This window comes from Balaenoptera borealis (genome assembly GCF_965194805.1).
Source record: "Balaenoptera borealis genome assembly, chromosome: 1".
In the NCBI taxonomy this organism is placed as follows: domain Eukaryota; kingdom Metazoa; phylum Chordata; class Mammalia; order Artiodactyla; family Balaenopteridae; genus Balaenoptera; species Balaenoptera borealis.
The window spans coordinates 35784470-35808534 of NC_138860.1; the positions used below are offsets into that span (position 1 = coordinate 35784470).

A 24065-nucleotide genomic window follows, 5' to 3' on the forward strand; every position below is an offset into this window, starting at 1 on the left:
GAAGTGGAGATGATAATAATATTCACCTCACATAGCTGATGTGAGGATTACTAGAGTTAACATATGCAAAGTGTTGACATCAGTGTCCAGCAAACAGTAAGTGTTAACTCTTAGCACCCCAGGCTCCTGAAGCACCTCAAGGCTGGGCCCACTCCAATTACAATAAGAAAACTAAAAATCTATATTAGCTACAGTAAGCCTTCCAAGGGAAAAACACTCTTGGAAAAGCTTTATTGACAGTTTCTCACTGCTGGCCACAAATCACTTCTAAATCATCCAGTTCCCTGGGCCCCTAAAAGGCCAGCAGTTAGACTTTCTCTGGGCATCAGGTTCCCAAATCTGGAAAATGAAGGTCATAACACACAACACGATACAGTGATCATACAGGGTGTCATGAGGGTCAAAGGAGTTATGAGACATGAAACTGTTCTGAAAAGTATAAAATGCTACCCAAGCACAGGTTAGCACTGACTGCCAGCCCAGATACTCAACTTCTGAATGTCGGCACATTCAGTTGATTCAGGAAGAGGCCTCTCTATCTGACAGGTTCCTCTGGGCCCATATGTGTGAAGCCCATCTCTCCAGCTGCTCCCCAGGAGTTAGTTATGAACCACCTCTTGCTAAGACATGGCCTATCATTTGGGTAAGCAAACAACTTTCTGTCCAAACCAGGATAGTGAATGGAGGCACTGTTAACAACCACACCAGGACACAGATATAAACTGCAGCTGCCCCGGGCATGCCTAGCCGTATGGTTACTCGCATTCTCACCACCCCAGGAGGACTAATGTCAAAGGCTAGTGGGGAAAGGAGGACTGAAAGTCTCTGTGCACCTCCAAAATAGTTCCGCTTCTAAAATAACCAAAATTACAGCCATCACAACTACCTCTTTAAATTAAGCCAGGGATTTGCAAACTGGGCTTTAGGATAGAGTACCTTTGGGGCAGCCCAGGACGAAAAAAGGGGAAAGAGGTGAGACAGACACAAAGGGCTCTGAACTCTCTTTCCTTTCTTTAATCTCATCAACTCCAAGTCTGTCAGTTTTACTGGACATCTGATTAAGGTTTCATTTGTATAAAAGGGTTCCAAGCCTAAAAAGAGGTTAGAAGATCCCTGGTAAGTATTGTCTACAGAGACCTCTGCTAAAATAAATACATGTTCTCTCAGAGAGGCAGCACATCAATGCAACAGAGAAAAAAACCTGGGAAGGCTACACAGGTGACACTGGGGACCCACATTCTAAATGTCTAGTAGAGATCATTTATTTACAAAAGCTAAGATAGGCAGGACCTGGCTTTCGCTGAACTTACATCATTAAGTACAGTAACCCTAACCATCTTCTGTTAATCAGAGCCATTGATTAACACTTATAGATGTCTTCAAATAATGTTTGCAAAAGAAGAAACAGAGTAATAAATGTCATTTATTTGGAGGATAAAAATCTTTCAAACTAGAGGTCTGTGTGGAACGAATATGGGTCCTCTGGTGTTCACAAAAAGCTGCTCAGAAGTTTCTGCATTAGTAGGTCAGCCCATCAGATTAGAGAGCTGTCACATAGCAGAAAACAGAACTGCTCAGGGGTAATCAGGAACACCAGAAGGGAGTGCTGCCAGGTGCTGGGGTGTGAAAGGTCCAGAGTACACAGAACTGCCCAGAGAAATGTAGGCACCACCAAAAGTGTGTAAGTGTATGTGGTCACAAAAGTGTGGGGGCTATATGTGGTTATGACACAGAGAGAACGTGGGGGAAGGCATGTATATTCACACAACAGAGTGTGTAAGTGCATAGTTATGAGAATTTGTGGTGTAAATGTGTAATCATGAAAGAGAAGCATGTGTGTGTGTGTGTAAGAGTATGGTCATGAAAATGGGGTCCTGAGCGCATGTGCATGAGAGAGCATAAGTGGGTATGTATAACGGTGAGATTGTGTGTGGATGTGTGTGGTCATAAGTGTATGTCAGGGCTCATGATGGTATACGACTGTGGTCGTGAGAATGCATGTGTGTGTGCAGTCATAAGAATGCATCTGGGAGTCATGAAATCATGTATGTTCATAAGAGCTCATGGGTGCCGTGAGAGCTTTGTGTGTGTGCATGATCATGAAAGCGTATCACTGGTCATGAAATAGTATAAGAGTATATGTGGTCCTGAATTTCTGTGAGAATGTATGAGAGGGAAAGGAGGGAAGGATGAGGATAATAATGAAGGAATGAAAATTCCACTTGTTCCATGTGCTCTGTCCCAAACAAGGGCCAAAATTTTGGGGTACTCCACAACTGGCCTAGTGTGAGCTGAGGTCAAGGAACTGGTCCCAGCCTACCCTTCTACTTACCACCATCCATCAGAGCTCCACTGCCTAATCTCCCGAGCCCAGGGCTCCGTGTGCATTAGAGATGGCGGTGGTCACCCCCTAAGTCTCCCAGAATGCTCACTCCTCATGGAACAGTCAACGCCAAGCTCCTGGCCTGGCCGCACTTCCCAGGCCCTCCTCTCAGCAGCTATCCTCTAAGCCAGCAGTCCGCAACCTTTTTGGCACCAGGGACTGGTTTTGTAGAAGACAATTTTTCCACGGACGGTGTTGGCGGGGGCATTGTTCAGGTGGTAATGTGAGAGATGGGGAGCGATGGGAAGCGGCAGATGAAGGTTCGCTCGCTGGCCCACCACTCACCTCCTGCTGTGCTGCCTGGTTCCTAACAGGCCTTGGACTGGTACCTGTCTGCGGCCTGGGGGTTGGGGACCCCTGCTCTAAGCCAAACACAGGAAAATCCTCTTCTGTAGTAGCTGTCAAGAACCTCTATCATCCAGTGCCCACGCCCACCCCTGCCTGTACTTGGAACTGCAGATCCCTGCTTGAATGGTTTTCTGACGTCATGCAGACCAACCTCCCATCCTGGGAGGGAGCTCCTTCCACAACATCCCTGACAGTTCAGTCTTTACTTGATTATCCTTCAGGAATAAGGAGCTCACTACTAAATGAGGAATCCCTCATTGTCCTAAGGAAGTTTTTCTTAAATTAAATGGAAACCTATCTCTCCTTTAAAATGACAGTTATCTATCTGAAGACAGTGGCCATGAAGTCACATCAGACATGCATTTAATTTATGAGAATAAATAAAATTCCGCTGGCTGGGCAAAGTGAGCAATAAAGACCTCTAAATGCAAACCAGCTATTTCATCTGACACTTAACTACAAAATTATACTTGTACTTAAATACTCTTTTAAATCATTGTATACATTATGTATTTTTATAATTACTCTATAATATATACTATATCTGTACATTAGTATTATTATTCAGAGTTATAAACCTAAACCACATACCATGGTTTTATGGGAGATTTAGGAATTTTCACTTCACTGCCTATAGAATCTAATTCTCCCTCTGATGTAATACCACTGTATTGGGTCCCCAGAGGATCCTCTGCTCCTGGTTAAATATTTCTAGTTGCAAGGAGGCTTCATTGAACCCAGGGGATCTGAAGACAGACCTCTTTAATTCAATCCAACGATTACTGTGAGTAGATTTCCTATGCTGTAGTAGATTACTTACTTAGCTAGGAATTGTTATGGATATAAAAGGCAAGTAAGATACAATCTTTACCCTTAAGAAGTTCACAGTCTACTTGAAAGAACATAAGATATACAAGTAATCATTTGGGAGCAATAGAGAGTAGCATGTGATCAAATATTCAGTCTCTGGCACAGCCTGGGGGTCAGCACTGAGCACCACTTGGGAGTATGACCAAGTGAATTAACTGGTGATAGTTTCTCCTCCAGCTCTTTGAGAATGAAGCAACCCCAGCCAAGGCCTCTCAGCCCCTGACTGACAGGCAAGAAGCTGCTCTGGATTAGAACTAACTTCACCTGGGGGAACAGAAGACACTTGAGGGAGGTGGGGGGCTGCAGCTCCCAATGCTCTCTGAAAGCAGAGCAACGAGCTGGGCAGCAATCATGCTTCTTGTGTGACTGGTGAGCCAGCGGCCAGAAGATAAGAGGGGAGTCCTCAGGCTCTGCCAGCCCTGGAGTTTCATACCATCCTGGCTTAGAGCTCCTTCCCCCACTGCTATTTCCCCATGACATTCTCAGTTCCTAACAGGCCACTCCCAATTCAGCAAAGGTCCCCTAGAAACACCCCCTCTCAGAGTTCGCCCAGCACCAGCACCTCTCTGAGTACTCTTTACTCTGCTGGCCATCCCAAGTGCCACACTCCTGTGAGCCAGCACCACATGCCCTCCAGAGCTAATTATAGCTCAGTGAGCAAGCAGGCCAGAGGGGGGACATATGGTGACTTCATGTGGCTGCAGTACACACTCACCCCTCCCTCTGACCCCACTCCCTCCCCTCCATTTCTCCCAATTCCCTACCTGGGACCTAGACTCTGAGGCAGCTTTCACTCAGTCCTCCCTGCTCCATACCAACTCCTCCTCTCCAGCACACACACACCACACACAACTCCATACCACTCAGAAACCACACGTTGTTTCTATGTCAACCCATCCAAGGGCCTAAAGCCCCAGAGTAGAGTATCCCTGGCACAGAAAGACCTCAGATATCTCCCCCATATCCTAAAGCCCCATTGGCCCCCACCTCCCTGGCCCTGCTCCTCTCCCTAGCTCTCACCCTGCTATCCTCAGAGGCTCTTTCTGAAATGATCCACAAGCAATCCCTGACAGCTCTTTCCAGCTCTAAGATTTCAGCAATCTCCTAGAGAGGAGACCCAGCAGCCTGGCTGCCTGCCCTGCCCTGCCCCTCCAGTCCCTCCTTAGCACCCATCTGCCAGACCTTCCTTATACATACCACAGTTCCGGCATCATGACGTGCTCAGCTGCACATGCCCAGATACCACTGGACGAGATTTCCTTTTCACATCCCCCCACCCCCACTCTTCTATCTTCCAGCGATGGTGTCTCCCATTGTGCTGGGTGTCTAGTGCATTCTTGGCCCCCGATAACCATTGTGCCATTCATTGTCTCATTTTTATCTTGAGATACCTTTTATCCCAGGCAGCCTCCTCACACCTCAGGACAAAGTCCTAGAAAATAGCCAAAGGAAATCATTCAAACTGTTCCTTTTGCTAAGGTAGCTTTCCTTGGGACTGCCTGCTGATTAATAGTGGTAGGGGGTGGATGGGTTGGAATCCAGTTCAGACAGTTATTTGAAAGGATGTGGACAGGGCTCTGGATTTTTCTAATCCAATAGCAATGTAACAAAATTGGGGCTGGGGGGGGGGAGGGGGGGCTGGCGGTGTGCAGAGCTGTTAACAGTGTCTACTGTGTGTACCTTTCAGGTGCTCCATAGCCCTAAATTGCCTTCAGAAGACTTAGCACCTAGCATGGTGTCTGGCATTATAGTAGGTGCCCAATTAATGTTTGTTGGATGTCAAACAAAGTACTAGGTACCAGTTCCAACGGGGAAGACTGGGGGAAGAACCTGAAACGTGGCTACTGGAGGAGCCCCTTAAGCTCCCGCCAGGAGGGCATCTCCATGCTAAGCAGAGTCTCCTCCTTAACCACTTGCTCACCACATAGGACAGCAGCCCCAATTCCCCGACCCCTCTACCAGCATACCTCTCCTCAAAGGTGACATCAGCACCTGGTGTCACCTTGTCCTCAATCCCTCCTCCTCAAAACAAAAAACCCAGCCACACCTCGTTTCCAAGTCCTTCAACCGGACCTCTCTCTTCCCACCCACCACCAAACTGTACGGGGAAAACATCCCTACTGCGTGGTGGAAAGTCAGTTCCCCACTCCCACCCTCCCAGCTCAGGAATCTGTATTCCAGCACTCTCTTATGGTTGCGCCCACCCTCAACCCCACCTTCACCAGACCTCGGATTGGCCGCTCCTTCCACTCCACCGCCCTGGCACTGCAGAGACGGGGGCATCTCTGGCACAGCCTGAGACTGGCAGTTCGAGGAATGGAGAGCTAGCAATATTAAGAACGGGTGATATGAGCAACGTGGGAAGGAATAAGACCCCCGGGAAGAGCGAAGACCTCAGTACCTCTTGTGCCAAAGGAGCGGACCTGGCCCAGGCGCTTCTTCTCTGACTCTCCTGGAGGGGAAATGAGGGCGCAGTCCATCCAGTTCCCACCGGGAGAGTTGCCAACTCAGCCCCCCCTCCCCCAAGCTGATGGAGCTGAAGGCGAACTCCACGCCCTCCCCGCAAATCGGGCATCGTCCCCCCCATTCTCACCTCCAAGGGCACAGGGCACTGCAAAGGCTGGTGAGGGGCGGCAGAAGAAGCAGTAGCGAAGTCTAAAGGAGACGACACATTTGAGTAAAAAGGTGCTGTTTCCCAAGAACCGCTAGACTGAGACCCCCTCCCCAAACTGTGAGGGGAGCTGGAAGTGGGAAAAAGAGGCATCCTTCCCCAACCCGGGCTCTGGACGCTCACCTGCCTGCAATCACTGAAGGCCGGGCAGCTCGTATCCGAGCAAGAAGCCACCCCGGACCCCGGGAGCCCGACGCGTCCTAGGGAGCCGAGCAGGCGCGGACGTAGCTGCAGCCTCCACCAGCGCCGTGGCGCCCCTCCTCAAGGTCCTACCCCCTCCTTCTACTGACAGTCCCTGGCCCCACCTCAAGGGCGGGGCCTGACCGACTCCCTCGAGGCCACGCCTCCGCCCCCCCCCCCCCCCCCCCGGCGCTCCCTCACACGTGACACAGGAGCCTCTTTGATGCTGCGCGCCATCTTGGTTCTGCCCGGAGGGTCCCTTACGAGGTGGCGGAGAGCCGAGGTTTTTACCCAACGCCAGTAAAGTTTCAGAGCCCAGCGGAGTCCTGCCTCCTTCCCAGTGAGGTGCAGCACATAGCCCTTTGAACTTACCTTTGTCTCTAACCACCTGCTCTCGAATTTGGCCTCAGTACTGGCCTTGTAATTGTTTGCCAATGGTTTGTCACCTTTCACACTCCCTTGCGCCCATTTACTACTTTTACTCTGGTTGCACCCATTTTTTAAGTGGAGAAACTTAATCCAGATACATTTCCATAGGGTGCACTTCAGTGAATTGTGTTGCTTGCCTGAATTCAGGTATTTGGCTGTGCTAACACTTACTATAAAATGAAATGTTTGTCTATTATACATACATAGTATGAAGACAGTCTCAATGCCAAAATTCATGACAAATTTTGGTTAAATCTGTACATTTTCTTGAATTGCTCCTTACCGTCACCTGTGGCTATTAATGCATCTTTCCCATCTGGTTTGTGAAGTATCATCACAGTGCCCCTTTACAATACCCAGTACACACTGCTAGAAGTGTGAAGGATTTTTATATACATGCCATGTGTACAGACTTATACACACACATGTTCTATATCAGCAACAAATGCTGTAGTTGAGATCAGTGGCACATATAACCATTAATTAATTAATTTTTTTCTTTCCCCCAATATATTCACCTTTTGGCTTAGTTTCCTTGTACCTTTGGTAGAAGGCAGGAAAATCTGAGTAATTCTGATTTATTTGAGGGGTAAGAAATGAAGCTAAATATTTTGTTTGTCTGACCCTTAGAGCAAAATCAAGGTACATATTTAAGGAAGTGACAAGTACAAAGCAGTTTTTTACAAAAGCAGTCCAGAAAGTTCCAACTCTTCTCCAGGTAGTTTCAGGTTCTCATCAAAAGGAAATCCCTGAGACACTTCATATCCTTTCACTAATAAAACAGGAATCATCCTAGAAAAGGCAACTCAGTCAGTGCAGAGGGAAGGCTGAAGCCATGATAACCTTTGATAACATACTTTACCAAGTGTTTGTCAATATTATACTAAAAGAACAGCTGAGGCAATATCATCATACCATGGAGTTTCATACAAAAACTAGGAAGTTCAGTCAGAACACAATTATTAAGCCAAATTTATTTCACTCCCCTTCTAAAAGTAACTCCTAAATGGGGGACACAAAATCCACCAGGACAACTCCCTTCTGCTCCATGGCATCTTTAATTCAGGGAACTAAGGACTGTGTGCTTCTCTCCTCCTGCCTCAAAGAGGCAACTTCTGATTGTAGAGATGGTGCTTATTGTTCAGGGTTTTTTTGTTATCATTTAACTGCCCAAATTCTGGTTTTCACTGACCCAGGCTCACTTTCTGTGTGAACAGCTTTAGTACCACCCTCAGTGCAGGGTAAGGTTAGCTGTTAGCAGCTGTATTAAGCAGATGCTTCCTAAGAATATTCTTTAAATAGCAGGGGGTAGGGAGAATGGTAAGGAAAAAACAACACACTAATTTAGCAGTCAAGCTCATGATAATAACTACCCCCATGAGATCTTCATGTTGAAAGAATATGGTCGTAATACCCACCTCTAGCTAATATCCAGCTCCCTAGCTAATTTGGGTGGGGGGCAGGTGCGAGGAGACAAGCAGCAAACTTATCTTGTTAGCAGAAACAAAACAAAAACATGATCCTCTTCTCAGAGTACACAAGCTATAAGCAAGTCCTCTCACCAAGAGAACATGAGCATTTCTGCAGGGATAAAAGGCCAAGCTCTCATAGGCAGCACAGGGCAGAGCAGAGCAAAGGAGTCACTAAATTCTTATAGTGCAGGAGTCTGGTTTCAATACGAGAATGCAATTTTTTAATGACCTTCATAATAAATGCTTTTCTAACAATTCAATGAAAATATCACTATCCTTCCTGCAATAACTGTCTTGATTTGTTTTACATTTTACTTGGAAACACATATTTAAAAGATTCTTTCATCAATCTTATATACCTTTAAGGCTGATTAGGGATAAGGTATACCACAATCAACTTTTTACTCACCCTTTTACTCTTTCTATCTATGTACACTCTGCCTACTCCCCTGTGCCACCATCTACCACAAGAATAATGAGACTGACCTTTTTAATTGTGGCACAGCAAAAGGACCTGGGTCAGAATTCTGGCTCTGCCACTTATTGGAGAGTATGGCCTTGGGTAAGTCACTGATTCAGCTTTTTCAGCCAGAGAATGGGAATAGTATCACCTACCTTGCAGCATTGTGAGAACTAGAGATATTATGAAAAGTTCCTAGTGTAGCACAAAATCATTATCATTACTATCAGCTTCATGCAAAAAAAATACCTAAAATCCAAAACTGGCAAAAAAATATTTATGTGACAAATATTTTTAAAGAAAGATACACAAGTCAATCTCATAAGATTATGAAAACCCTGTCACCTGCTTTATTTCTAGAGAGGGGTAAAGGGAGAAGAGGAAATATTCACTTGAATTTGAGGGGCAGCTAAATTGGAAGCAACAGTAGCAACAATTTTAGGCCTCTAAGGTTACTCTGATCCATAAGGGAATGCTGAAATTTTCTTGTTTGGAGATTTAAGAGTTTAATTTTCCCCTAAAGCGAGATCATCCACTTTGGCTGGGATAAAAGAATAAAGAACAACAAACTCAGTAGCACCAAATGGGGTTTAACACAGAAAATAGGGCCAGGTTTCACTTTTCAAATGCAAAATTTTACATTAAAATATGTTTATAAATCATAATGTTTTTACTCCTGATTCAATCCTTCTCCTTCCCCTAGCAGGAGCCCCAGAAACCTGAAGAGCATGTGCATTACTGACCAGATATACAATCCAGCTGCCCCTTCCAAACTGGAATCTGATTACAAATGGACTGGCCTAGCTCAGGGCTGCCCTCAGTGATGGGAAGCAGTATCTATGCTCTCAGGGAGAATGGATACTGAGGATGCCACCAGTCAAAAAGTCGAACGCTGTGCACTGGGTCCAGGATGACTTGCACACCCTGTTCACTGCGCAATTTCCGACCTCCATGGACAGGAGAATCTTGGAACACCAGTCTCACTCGATGATGCCGCATGTCCGTGCTCACATTGATAGTAAACTGGGAGGGAAAAATAAATTCAGTACTCAAATTAAACAACCTTGTTTTCCTATGACTCACTCTAAAATGAGACAATCTAGACAACTGACATGAACTAGGCCACAAAATAATCTCTTAGTTATACCAACAGCACTATACTATCTTTTTTTGCAAAGATATTAAAAATTAAGGGTGATTTTTGTAAGTTTTTCTTAGCTTCATATATTTAAACTGTGCTAAAGAAAGCCTCTTAAATGGCTGAACAGATTAGCATACATGCACAAAGACTACCTTAATGACAATTTTAAAAAGCTGGATTAGAGCTATAAGAGATGACTTGAAGGGATTCTGATGAGATATTGTTGAGCAAGTTAAGCAAGATGCATGAAACTGATCTGATCACATTGTTTTGGAAAATAAACCACAAAATCTCTAAATATGTTTATGTATATGTAAATCTGTATAGAATTCTACGAGTAGGAAGTATATGGAGTATAAGTATATAAATAAGTCATTAATGTGGCTTAATGAGAGGTGCCTACAATAAAAACAGATATATGACATAATCTCAATTATACAAAATTATTTAAGAGAGTGGGTGTATACATGTATTGAATATATATTAACAGATACATTAAAGAACAGTTCCCCAAAAGTTAACTGCAGTTATAGGATAGCGGAAGTCTAAGTCACCTTCACTGTCTCAATGTGTTTATGTATTATTTAAATTCTTCACATGAAGTATGAATTATTTATTTTACCATTAAAAAAAGAATAAAGCTATTTTCAATGTGGAGGGGGAAACATATCTCTGAACATAAGCCTAAAATGCAGAGAAGATAAATTACATGAACTCTCCAGTTGCCAATCCAGTTAAAAATGTTAAAAACATGGAAAATACACCAGAAGCATATTTGTTGTTTACTAATCTAATTCTTAGCTAAACCTTGAATAGTCAGAGCATCACACAAAAGACAGAGCTGGTAACCCTACATTTTAATATTCCATTTATGATACCACATGCATGCCTCAGGTCCTGACATACAGTGTTCATGTATAAGCTTCATCATTAACCTTAACGGAATAATGTTTCTCAAACATTAATGAGCACCACACAGGAGATGCAAAAACATTCTGTTCACTATAGAGAAGGAAACAGAAGTAAAATATTCTCAGACATAATTAACTTCTCCACAAATATGTCTGTTCCTAGTATACAAGTCTGCTTTCAGATTTTGTTTAAAATTATTCTTCAAAGATTTCTTCCTCAATGGTTAAATTTACAAATTTCTTTCAAACCCGAAGTATAGTGAGAGTCTATGAAAGAGCTGAGGATGACATCCTGTCTCCACTTACCAGGGTAAATATCATTCCCATGACAATTGGAATAAAGATGAAATTGAGGGTGGTGACCTGCAGTAGGCAGCAGTCCTGGTCTGGGTTGGTATGAACATCTTCGTACTGAATGGGAGGCTGCAATCCTCCCATACACTTGCTCTTTAATCTAGGGGACTGAAGAGAATTAAGAATTACTCTAATGGGTTAGAGGAAATGTTTATGGTTCTAAGACTCCACCAATGAAAATGCTATGGCTTAACTAAAGCTGCTGAGATCCATTTTTCTGTTATCTCTTCTCTCTTTAATATACATATCAGTTTCTATACAGATCAAGGAAAATCTGACCTTTGAAAGACATGGAAACACATTTGGATGAGAAATGTGACAATGGATGCTTCATTTAGATGGTGTTTCCTACCATCTGGCAAGAAATGGAAACTTATAGCTCTATCAGAGGCTCTCCAGTGTTTGAGAGATCACAAATTCCTTGTGACTTGTCAGACTCCAAAGAACATCTGCTGCACAAAAAGGGATGGAAGCAGAAGTGACCATCTAATTCCAGACATCATAAAACAAGAGTCACAACTCTCAGAGCTAGAGGAAATCTTAGCATTCACTTTCCTGCAGCAGTTCTGGTCTTAGCTTGTATACACTGCGAAGACTGCTCCTCAGTTCCCTCCCAGAAAGGTGCTATGGTGGACTTTGTACCAACATCTAATGGATATCATAGATTGTGGACATCTTACTAAAAGCAAATGATCAGAGCCAAAATTCGTCCCTAGAACCGTGTTTTTGAAAAATCAATGTAAAAATATGATTTACTTTAAATACAAACTTATCTGGAACACACTTGTCATCAAGTGAGAGATAACTATAATTTTATTTGTAATGTGTTACCTCAGTGAGATACTATGTAGGGGAGACAGATGGAGGAAATGAGGCTGCTGAGGACAAGAAGTAAAGACATGCAGAACAGATCTTCACTGTAGCCAAGATCTCAGGTACAGTCCAAGAAAAAGGCAGAGACAAAGGTGCAATAGTATCTACTCTTCTTATAAATAGACTCTTGGCAGTCCCTCTCCCCATGGCTTGCCCAAACTGCCTCAGATATAAAACCATATGAATTATCGTTGTTTACAAATACATTTGCTTTGAAAAACAAGAAAATTCTTAGTCAAATAACCTCAGTACATTGTTATAACAAGTTTTTCCCTTTTCCCCACTTTTAAAGTCTTCAAATATATAGAAAAGTTAACAAAACCGTGCAATAAACTCCTGTATACCCTTTACCATTGGATATTTTGCCACGTTTGTTTTCTCTCCACCTCAGCTCTCATTTTATATATATTCACATATTAAAAAAAAAAACACATGAACTCTTGGGGTGGGGGAGGCAAAGCCATTTGAAAGTAACACTGGCATTCTACCCTTATTCAACATGAATAAAGACACTTATATATCACCTCAGTAACATTATCACACCTAAGAAAATTAACAATAATTTCATATAATCTAATATCCAGAGCATACTCAAATTTCTTTAATTGTACCAAAAATGTCTTTTATTGCTCTTTGTTCATTAATCCAGGATCCACTCAAGGTTTACTCTTTGCATTAAGCTATTGAATCTTTGTGCCTCTTTCATATAAAATAGTTCTTTCTTTTCTTTTCATGACATTATATGCTTTAATATGTATTATCTGATTTTAATGAGGCAATTTTATGTCTAGTAAAATTAGAGCAAGATATTACCTGAAAAACAAAGAGATGATAAAAGCACACACCTGCTTTTTGAACTTGAAGTTGAATTCCCACATTGGCTCCTGTCTGTTCCCAACAATCTTTCTGCACCAGAAAAGTAAGCACTGTAAGAAAATAAAAATAACCTTTCTGTTTGCTAGCTCTAAAGCCAGCCACGGTCCCAATGCTGAGATTTTACTTTGGCACAGATAGAAACTCCCACCTCCCCCGCACCACCACTACAATTTGACACTGGTGCAACATGAAAAGAGACAATCCCAAGACTATTCAGTAAAGAGAAGAGGTACCAATATAAGTCAACCTCAGATGCTATTGAGGTCAACCCCTACTGTTCTCATCTTTAAAGACAGAAACATGGTCTCTAGAGACTGGGGCATTATCTGAATCAGCAGGCCACTCCTCTATATTAAAATATAAGGGCAGCCAGTAGCCACCAGACAAGATGATAACAAAGCCATAAGGCAGGCAGAGACAGCCAGCCCTGTACGTAATAGGAGCAAACCACTCAGGACCTTCTGGGAGCAGACAGCCGGTATGGAAACTACAGAGGTGAGCTGAATTCAGTCTAGAGTAAGCCCCTCAAGGAAAGTCAGGCTACAGCTAGGGTTAACACAAGAAGTTAAGTACCTCCCAGGGGATAAGGGGTGGGTCGTCCGCCGTGCCAGCTGTCCTGCCCTTCAGACATGCCCTGTACGTCCTGCTGTTCCATCAAAAATAATGGGCTTGGCTTTAAGGGGCAAACACTTCTGCTGCCAACACAACGGCTCCAGTGTCCCACACAAGCTATGCTACTGAAAAGAGAGAGAGGGAGAATCAAATACGAAAAGGTGGAGTCCAGGAACATGGGACAACTTCCTTTAGGCATGCTGGCAACTTCCTGAATGCCATGCGATGTGGTTATACTAGCAAGGCCATGCATGGGACACCTGCCACTGCAGGTCCCACATCCTCTTCAGAAGATCTCTAACAACAGGCACAAAAGCAGCAGACAGGTGGCCTAGTCTTCCTGTCTGGATTAAGACCTTAGTTATCACCACCTTGACTTTTAGCCACTTAAAAGTCACTTTTTTAGTCCACTTGAAAAACTTAATATACAATTATAAGAATATGAAGACGTGGGTATTTTAGATTTAGGCAGTAGCACTTGCATTGTGCACTGGAGCCGCGAGGATGTGTCAAGCATGAGGAGTTTGCCCAATGCTGCTCTGCTCCCAACAATTGATTCACCCCTAGCATGGTTAGCTTTGGGATGATCCCCACCTCACCTGATATGATCAAATGTTTTTTGGGGGAGAAAAACTATAAATGTGAAATGATACACTGTCCACTCATATTACAAGGAGAAGGAATGAAATTCTACTCACCCAGCATTCTAATCCTGCCCTAAGTCCATCAGCTAGTGTGACATTAAATTGGCTCAGCCAATGGCCCTGACCACCTCAGTCTGCAACCCTGGGGGGAACCATGATGATCTTGAAATCAACAGTACCCTTTTAATCAATATGTATCTGGTAGAATGTTATCACACTAGAGCTGAACTAGGGGAAAAGAATCATTATGTAACATCCAAAGCATAAAAACAAAACAGAAGAGAATAGGAAGTGCTATAGAACACCAGACTTTGCGTAGGAACAGAGTAATAAAAATTATTAACAAACTCAAGATACAAAATTTAGACAACAGTATTAGTTGAATGAGAAAAAGGCCGAGACATCAACTTGCCTAAATAATCATATATGCTAAACTAGTCTAGCTTGGCAAAGGTGTGTTCACTAGATATTTCATTATGGCAGAAAAAAGGAGAGAATGGACCAAAGGCTTATAGACCTACTTACAAATCAGAAGAATGCCAGGACCTTGAATACAATGTACAAATATAAACTACTGGGGAAATCCCAAGATATAAGGAATGGCCTAGAACACAGGAAGAATTTTAGAGGGCTAAAGTCTATGAGTGGAAGTACCTTATAGTCTCTGAAACAATCCACCCCTGAGCCTGGCAATAGTGGGCACTTTGCAAATGCTGAAGAAGTCTATACCAGAATCTTTTAAGGTTAACAAGAAAGTGGAAATCCAGGTGTCAAGGTCACATTAGAAAAAGAAAATTAGTAAGTTGTTTTATATCTTTGTATCATGATTTAAAGCACCTTTTAAGAATTATAGTTTACATCTACCATTTGAGTTGTGTTCTTCCTAGCCCAAACCATCAAACCATCTAAACCATCTAAAGTGGCCCAATGTATAAGGCATGAAAATAAATTAAAATAAAGAGAATAAGGAATATGCTAAAAGTACAAGAAAGCTTTAAGGTAAAGATAACATCAGCCAACCCAGCACAGCAGGAATGTCTTGGAGAAGAGATACCCACGAGCCCTGAAAGTTTACGTTAGTCCCTTAGCAGCCTGGTACCTACGGCCCTAGACCACCCCATCAAGGAAGCTGGAAACAAGCCATGATAACAGGCCCATTATACAAGAGTCCATTTGTTAAACCCCAACACTAATTGTCACTTACTTTGGAATTCTTTAATGTGCTAGGAGTGCTTTCTGGAATGGCTGGATTCTTGGAGATTCGAGCAGCAAATGGCTCATACATATGGTACAGAGATCGGATCACACATGCCCGGAGACAGCGCAGCTTCTCCATTGACTCTGGTCGCAGGCGCAAAGGCAGAGAGGCATCCAGCGTGTAGTGCCTAAAACATGACACATTACTCCTACCAATAAGTGACCTCTCTCTTCTGCTCTAAGACAGTCTCCTAGGACTCCTGGGCTCAGTACAAATTTTACTATACTATTCCACTGGCCAGTAGTTAGTTTGTCCCTAGTGCTCTCACATACACACACACAAATCACTATCTCCTTCACTTCTTAGCTACTTTTGCGTCTTTGCTATGCAAAACCCAATTCATATATACCTTGTAATCCTGCATTTCTCTATTCATTTAAAAATTTTAAATCCTCACTATTTCACTTTAAAAAAGGGGCAAGTCTCTGACTTTATACCAGTACAATATACTTCAGCTGCTCAAAAAGAATCTGCACTGGGGAAGATCCACCAAGTTCTCTTGTCACATGTCTCAGAAAGTTCTCTACTCCCTGATACCTCACCATCCCCTTCCACCACATTCTTACTGACGGTTTATAATCTTCACTACACTTCTAACCCAGCATCAAAAGTTAGCCCTCTTACTAATCACATCATTCACTCCCTCTTCACCACTACAACTATACACAGAGCAGCATAACTACAAAGACTATATGATACTTCAAGATGACTAGCAAATCTAAGAAACAACAAATCCAGTTGCAAAGATAAACCGATGGGCATCTATAACTTCTGCAAAATTCTAGCTAAGATAAACCGCTGAAGAAAAGTGGGTCACCATAGGGAAGACAATTACCGGATGAATTAATAATATCAATTTTAAATTAAAGAGTAGCTCAAGGAATTCAAAGCTAGGTTCATGCCCAGGCATGCAGTAGAGAAAGTGAAAAGAGGTCACCATCCAGGGAGTAGCTCCAAATCAAAAACAACAAGAAATAAGCAACGCAGCTAACACAGTGAGCTCTCTGTGGTCGCACCTTCGGTACAACCTGGTCCAAAAGGCAGCAGTGCAAGTGACAGTCCAGGCATTCTTACAAATCAGGGAAAAATTCACAATGTCCTCAGGACGGATATAGGAGGCCAGCAAGAGCCAAATATCCATGGGATACTCTTCTCCTCCAGCCCCATCCAGATCTTCTGAAACAGAAAAAAGAACTATAACTTTTGACCTTCTATTATATGCACATATAAAGATCCCCAATCATTTCAATTCTCCCAGGGCTTGCACAGTTAAGAAAATGGTTTAAATAGGTCCAAGGAAGCCTCTCAAACTCATCATTTCCTGCTTATTCTAGCTGCTGAAAACTTTTGTTTCCTGTTGCCCAAGTGAATAGGTCTTGTTCTTAAGGCCTTTATTTAACCACTATTTACATACTATTTTGAAGTTTTCAAAGTACCTTTGCATACATCATATCATTCAACTATAATAATTTTTCAGTGGAAATAAGGAAAATATTACTGTGTCCATTTTACTATAAGAAAACAGAACCTTGCAAGTATTCAAGGTAAACAGAACCCAGTTTTCTCCAAAGTCCAGCTTTTCACTATAAATTCTGCCCTTGATTTCCCTTGCAGTTCCCATACACCAAACATTTTCTTCAATTCAGTCATTTAAAAAATAAAACTGATTTTAAGATGGTATGAGGAAACCTCAAAGTACAAACTAAATTAAAAAACCAAGTAAGTTACAGTGTAATTTCATTACTCAGTAATTGCCTTAGATATGTTTCTTTTCTTTTGGTTTCTTCTTGTTTCATTGTCAGCTTGATCTACAATTCTGGCCACAAGCATCCAGTATTCAAGGATACCCTGTGATGATGTATCCCCACCTCTTCCTCCTTCAGACCTCATTAGTGTTAATTCTCTTGACCCTGAGGTCCACAACACATGTCAGGTTCAAATAAAAATTCACACTCCACAGAGATACCAGAATCTGGGCTAACCGTAAACTTTAACTGAGACTTGGTTATATAGCTATCTAAAACACAGCTTTCTTCTTTCTGTTTCCTGAGCAAAAAGCCCCTACAACTACCTCCCTGAAGCTGCCTCTGCTTTTCTAGCTGCTTCCTGTAGCTCTATGACTCAATCAGGTTCTTGCATTAGGTTCTTCATAGCAGAGACCAATGCTTCTAAAACAACATCGTCTTTTCTGGTTCTTATGCTTCTTGAAATCTCCAGTAACCATTTAAGGCTCAGCCTACCACATTTGGGGCCCCCTTCTCCCACATTAAATCTCTCTCTAAAAGAGAAGGCAAACAACTATCGGAATTTCCTCCACTGAGACCCATGAGGACTTTTACAAAGCAGAGTACTATTAAAATTTTTCTGTCTTTGGGGACAAAACTAAGTAATTATAAAAACTGCCAATGTTTTACACACAATTATTAAGAAATTTCAAAATGTAGGAAATGGAATCAGTAAAGGAAAGCTTCATGGAGATAAGTTATGAAGGACAAAAAATTTGATATTCATAGGTTAAGGGGAAAAGTATTCCAAGTGAAATAAACAGCTAACATGAAGCCTGGATATTTAAAAAAACAAAACACATGTGAGGGCAATGAAGAGACAAGTCTAACAAGATTTTGATGATATTAAGAAATTACTGTTGGGCTTCCTTGGTGGCACAGTGGTTAAGAATCTGCCTGCCAATACAGGCCACACGGGTTTGAGCCCTGGTCCGGGAAGATCCCACATGCCGTAGAGCAACTAAGCCCGTGTGCCACAACTACTGAGCCTGTGCTCTAGAGCCTACAAACCACAGCTACTGAACCCGCGTGCCACAACTACTGAAGCCGGCGCGCCTAGAGCCCATGCTCCTCAACAAGAGAAACCACCACAGTGAGAAGCCTGTGCACCTCAATGAAGTATAGCCCCCGCTTGCTGCAACTGGAGAAAGCCCACGTGCAGCAACAAAGACCCGACACAGCCAAAAATAAATAAATAAATTTTAAAAAATAATAATAAAGTAGCTTTAAAAAAAATTTAATAACTTTTTTAGATGTGATAATTTTTTTAAGAGTATTTATCTTTTGGAGGTAACTACCAGAATATTTACAGATATAAAAACGGAATATCTGGAAATTGTTTCAAAATAATCAAGTGTGTATGGGGTGTGTGTGTGTGTGTGTGTGTGTGTGTGAGTGTGTGTTGAGGTGGGGATGAGGGGGTAGTGGCTGAAACAAAAGTGACCAAGAGTTGAAAACGAAGCTATGTAATAGCCACATTGGATTCATTACACTATTCTCTCTTCTTTTGTATATGTCTCATTTTTAAAAAGCTAAAAGAAAAAAGAGGGGGAAAAAAAAGACCAGTTTGATGAGAATGAAGGACCCTAATGGGGGTAAAGTGGAGCAAGGGAGTAAAGGATGAATTATAGCTAAGAGTTTGTAAACCACAAATCATGTATCTGATAAGTGACTGGTCTCCTGAATACATAAGAATTCTTACAACTCAGTAATAAAAAGATAACCTGTATTTGTTTGCTAACACATATATATGGAATCTAAGGGGAAAAAAAAAAATAGGTCATGAAGAACCTAGTGGCAAGACGGGAATAAAGACACAGACCTACTAGAGAATGGACTTGAGGATATGGGGAGGGGGAAGGGTAAGCTGTAATAAAGTGAGAGAGTGGCATGGACATATATACACTACCAAACGTAAAATAGATAGCTAGTGGGAAGCAACCGCATAGCACAGGGAGATCAGCTCTGTGCTTTGTGACCACCTAGAGGGGTGGGATAGGGAGGGTGGGAGGGAGGGAGATGCAAGAGGGAAGAGATATGGGAACATATGTATATGTATAACTGATTCACTTTGTTATAAAGCAGAAACTAACACACCATTGTAAAGCAATTATACTCCAATAAAGATGTTTAAAAAAAAAAAAAAGATAACCTAATGTAAAAATGAGCGAAGAATTTGAATAGACATTTCTCCAAAGAAGATATACGAAAGGCCAATAAGCATATAAAAGACGCTCAACATCATTAGCATGCAAATCAAAACCATGAGATACCACTTTACATCAACTAGAATGCCTATAGTTTAAAAAGTTAGACAATAACAAGTGTTGAGGAGGATGTGGAGAAACTGTAACTCTCATTCATTGCTGGTGGGAATATAAAATGGAAACTTCATAAAAAACTTGGCAGTTCCTCAAAAAGTTAAACATAGTTACCATGTGATCCAGCAATTTCACTCCTACTGGACAGAAATGAAAATATATGTTCACACAAAAACTTGTCCATGAGTGTTCATAGTAGCATTATTTATGATAGTCAAATAAAAAGCAATAAAAAGGAATAAAGTACTGATATATAGTACAATATGGATGAACCTTGAAAACATTATGCTAAGTCAAAGAAGCCAGACGCAAAAGACGACATATTATATGATTTCGTTTATATGAAATGCCCGGAATAGGCAAATCTATAAGGACAGAAAGTAGATTGGTGGTTGCCTGGGGGAAGGGATGGGTGGGAGAGAGTTTTGGGAGGGAATGAGGAATAATACTAATCGATTTGAGTTGATAGAAATGTTCTAAACTTAGATCATGTTGATGGCTACACAACTCTGAGAACATACTAAAACTACTGCATTGTACACTTTAAAGGGATGAATTTTATCTCAATAAAGATGATTTAAAAGTCTGTAAGCTCTTCTGTGGAATGTGCTCAAAACCAAAAAGGAAAATCAAGAGAAATATCTAATACAATGGTGATGATGAGTAGGGATTTAAAGCAAGAAATTAAGGAACAAAGAAGTGTGAGGAATGTCTATTAACATTCTTGGTTCCGGAAAAGAGCGGTATCACTGACAATAATTGGTATAACTTCAAAGCAAAGTCAGTTCATTGATTCATTAATTTACTGATTATTTCAATATATTTTAACATATGCAAGAGTCTGTCATCTGATTCTCAAGTATAAGTGAAAGTTCTCACAGATCTGACACCAAAAATACATATATCATTTATTATATTAGTTTCCTCCTAACTCTAGCTGATCATCAGAACCACTTTAGCTTTAAGAATTCTGGGCTCTACCCCAAGAGTCTGATTCCTTAAGTTTGGAGCAAACCAGTGAATGATGGGTTGGCACACTGTATACCACTAGTTTACCTTTCTTTGTTTCATTTGTGTAAGTTTTATTGCCACTAATACATAAATATCACACATTTTTCTATTTCCTACAGTACCTACTAGACATAAAGCAGGTATTAACAATTACAGAGCACTTAAGAGTCCACAATAACAATCTAACTTTAGCTGAAATGAAATTGGTTACATACAATCCACATATTTGGAAGAGAGAACATTTTTGTCACAACTCTGCTTCCTTACACATTCAGAAATCCAGAAATGCAAAGGCTTTTTGTTTTCCTGTTGCTACATGGATTTTACCTGATAATGATATGTTCTCAATGAATGGCTACTACTGTTACCAATCTCCTTTCCTCTCAACTTCAGATATAAGTAGAAAGCCCTGGTATATTAAAGTCCTGTCCCGCTACAAAGATCCAAACTCTGGTTCTCCACTGGTATCACCTCTTGTGCTACTGAGAAAGTGACAGCTTCAAGTTATCACCACAGATAGGACTAATAATCCAAAAGAGAGCGAGCCCTGTACCTCTGTGCCTCTTGCTTTTCTTTTTTCTGGAGGCAGTTCTCTCATGGATGCTTTCCTCCTGGGCATCAATCTCATCACTGCTGTCGATGATGTCACAGGGCTCACCAGCCCCAGAAAGAGCTTCTACTGCAGGAACCTGGGAGGCTTCCAAGCCACAAAGAGATTTTACTAGAAGAAAATAAGAAGAGAATGAGATGGCAGAGTACCATGGCTTAGGCAGGATATCAGCATCCATAAGGAAAAGAAAAAAAAGCAAAAGCAGTGTGAGAGTCTGCTAAAGGAAGCTGAGAATCTTAGAAAAAAAAAAAAAATAGCATTTTAAACACAAAAAATTGGAAAGTAATGAGCAAACTGACTCCAAAGTTGCAGAAACTGCTTCAGACCTGAAGAAAAAGGGAGTGAATTATTCTCCACTATAAACCCTTCAGGGTAAAAGCAAAAGGTGAACGCTATTTTCATTTGCATAAATTCTGAGGAGCAGTGTTTGAGAGGAATTAAACCCAATTTAACCTTATTCCTGGGCTGGAGACAGTACATATCATGAAAAGACAAGTTTCAAGGACCCCTGAGTAAGAAGCTTGAAAGTAAGAGAAGCATGAGAAAAGGAAAAGAATACTTCAAGGTTATTACACAAAGAAGCAAACAGCAGAGTTAAGTAGAGAATATATGTGAACAACAGGAATAAGATTAATAACCAAGAAGAAAGCAGTGGAAACCACAGAAGAGTATGCAAAGGGTTTTTGTTTGTTGTTTGTTTGTTTTTTACGGTAAGACAAAAATAAAATATTTCTGCTACAGAAACTGCTACTGCTCTTGGCTAATCCTTCCCCTCCCCTGAATATAAGAGTAACCATCGAGGAGAGCAAACACGTTTACGGGAAGATGCCTAAAGGATTTCAAGAAAAACACTGAGGCAGAATCCCAGGAAAATAAAGCGCCGAGTTCTCTCTTCACTGAGTCTGAAAAGACTCGTCGGAAGCCTACCTTCCTGCTGAACAGCATTGGCGACGGCTTTCTTGACCCTTCCAGACCTCACGACGGCCGGATCCGAGTTGGCATAATCCGCCACGGTCACTGAAACACAGCACCAAACCTCAAAGGAGGAGGCCTTCTCTCCTCAGCTTCCTCCCCACCAAGATTTCCTGCTCACTCCAAGTCCCCAGTCCAGCCGCCCTCCCGTCGCCGGCAGGCGAGCACTCGCCTCGGTGCTGTCCAGCCCCCTCCCTGCTTCCAGCCCCAAGCCTTTCAACGCCCCCGCCCTTGCCCACCTCGCCCAGAGCAGGCGTCTTGGGCCCGGAACTTGAGTCGCTTTCCTCTCTTGGGCATGGCGACTGTGTCGGGGCGAGGCCGGGTTAGCGGGCCAGGACCCCGGGCCATGTTTCGGGGCAGAGACTGGGAAGCAGGAGCCAAGGGCCAACTCTGCCCGGCTCCGCGGCCATCCCGCTCCAGGACCGCAGCTCTCGCGAGGCTTAGGACAGGGCTCCGCGTCGCACTGGCGGCCAGCTCCCCTCTTCAGAAACCAATCACCACCTGGTCTAGGGGTACGTCATCACCCAGCGCCTAAGGATCGACCTGCGTCTGGTTCCCTAAGGGTAGGTGGCTGTTCTGGGTAGTGTGGGTTTTTAATCATACGTCTTGTAAGGTGATTTGGTGTCTCAGACCCGAAACCCACAACCCCGTTGATTAGAACTGAGTTTACATTATGGTCTCCCCGATTTTTCTGCTACTGCCTCTGTCCACACTCCAGGTTCACTTTAGTATCCCAAAAGCACATCTATTGTCATCTTCGTGCTCCATCTCTCAGGCCACGTAGACATAGTCCAACATGGGTCTAAAAGAGTCTTCACTCTAATTTATTATACAAAAGCTATAAATTTCTGAATTCTCAAAGCTGGGGGAGGGGTTCTTAAAAGTTTATTAATTTACCACCATCCTCCAAACTTAATACTAGAAAGATCGATGAGGAAAGAATGGTGTCCTTCCTTTGTATTGAGAGAAAAAACCGAGAGAAGGTTACAGAACTGTGAGGGAGCAGGATCCTGGTCTAGTATCACCAGTACGAATAAGTTATTGTGTGTCCTAAGTTAGGTTCTTTGTCCTTCTAAGTTCTTTGCAGCTCCCAAAAGGTGCTAATCCCTGGCTTGAGAAGCATGGTACTTAGGGACCAGGAATCCAAACTGTTGGACCCATCAGACAGTGCCACCCTAACATATTTAGAAACAGACTTCTGTTTTTAATTACTTAATACATAGACATTCATTAGGCGCAAACCACTGGCCTTTTACTAACATCGTGTAACGGACTATCACTAGAGATGGTGCTAATAGGGTTGAATCAATTAGGAATTATAATTGAAACTGAGTAATTGATTATAGTCGTGAACTATTCAAATTTATCTAAAGTTATAACATGAACAAGGGTCTAATAGACTGAACTAAAAGAAAATTGTTTCAAATAATTTTTCCATGATTGATGTTTGTAGTCAAAACACAGCTGGTAAAGCACCAAGGCTTCTCATTTCACAACATTAATAAAAAGTTCATAACGCCCACATGCAAGTATATTTCTGCTAATGTGGTACCCTGTTGAAAACACCGAGGCATTGAGACTCTGGAGGAAATCAAAGGTGCAAAAGAAATAAACCCTATTTTTATGCCGTCACTATCGGAGACTTAAAGGTTTTAACTGAAACATTCATTTTCAACCTTATAATTACTATTTTAATTCACTGGAATGAAAGAAGTGCTAACCCCAAAACTGTTTATCTTTCAAATTTCAAGAATATGAAGATCTAAAGCAAAGCCCCCTCTTAAGTCCTTTGGCCACATTAGTGGAACCAAACACATGTAAATCTTTTATTTCACCTTTTACTAAAAAGCAGCAATTTTTAATTAATGACACTGCTAGATTCCAA

The 24065-nt window shown here is 42.1% G+C and overlaps 2 protein-coding genes across 16 annotated transcripts in view; both read right to left on the reverse strand.

Moving 5' to 3' along the window:
- PPFIA4 (PTPRF interacting protein alpha 4) overlaps positions 1–8943 on the reverse strand; it is a 48281-nt gene extending 39338 nt beyond the window's left edge. For all 12 annotated transcript variants that reach the window (XR_014244396.1, XR_014244397.1, XR_014244398.1 and 9 more), the window contains exons 1-2: positions 6396–8943; positions 6195–6256 (exon numbers count right to left, since the gene is read on the reverse strand). The gene's annotated coding sequence lies outside the window, so the exon portion shown is untranslated. The remainder of the gene's footprint in view (positions 1–6194; positions 6257–6395) is intronic.
- A 133-nt stretch (positions 8944–9076) lies between these two features.
- Positions 9077–22645, reverse strand: TMEM183A (transmembrane protein 183A). Of its 4 annotated transcripts, none has more exons than XM_082391423.1 (8): positions 22420–22638; positions 22136–22225; positions 21152–21319; positions 16499–16658; positions 15429–15609; positions 12938–13018; positions 11172–11327; positions 9077–9836 (listed from the first exon to the last, which is right to left on the reverse strand). In XM_082391423.1, exons 1-8 carry the CDS (start codon positions 22526–22528, stop codon positions 9651–9653), a joined length of 1131 nt encoding a protein of 376 aa, XP_082247549.1. In that variant the 5' UTR covers positions 22529–22638; the 3' UTR covers positions 9077–9650. The 4 variants fall into 4 exon arrangements, with proteins under 4 accessions (XP_082247549.1, XP_082247552.1, XP_082247551.1 ...); XM_082391426.1 differs by having other exon boundaries at positions 9136–9836; positions 11172–11319; positions 16499–16655; positions 22420–22645; XM_082391425.1 differs by having other exon boundaries at positions 9136–9836; positions 11172–11319; positions 22420–22644.
- Positions 22646–24065: the final 1420 nt, after the last annotated feature.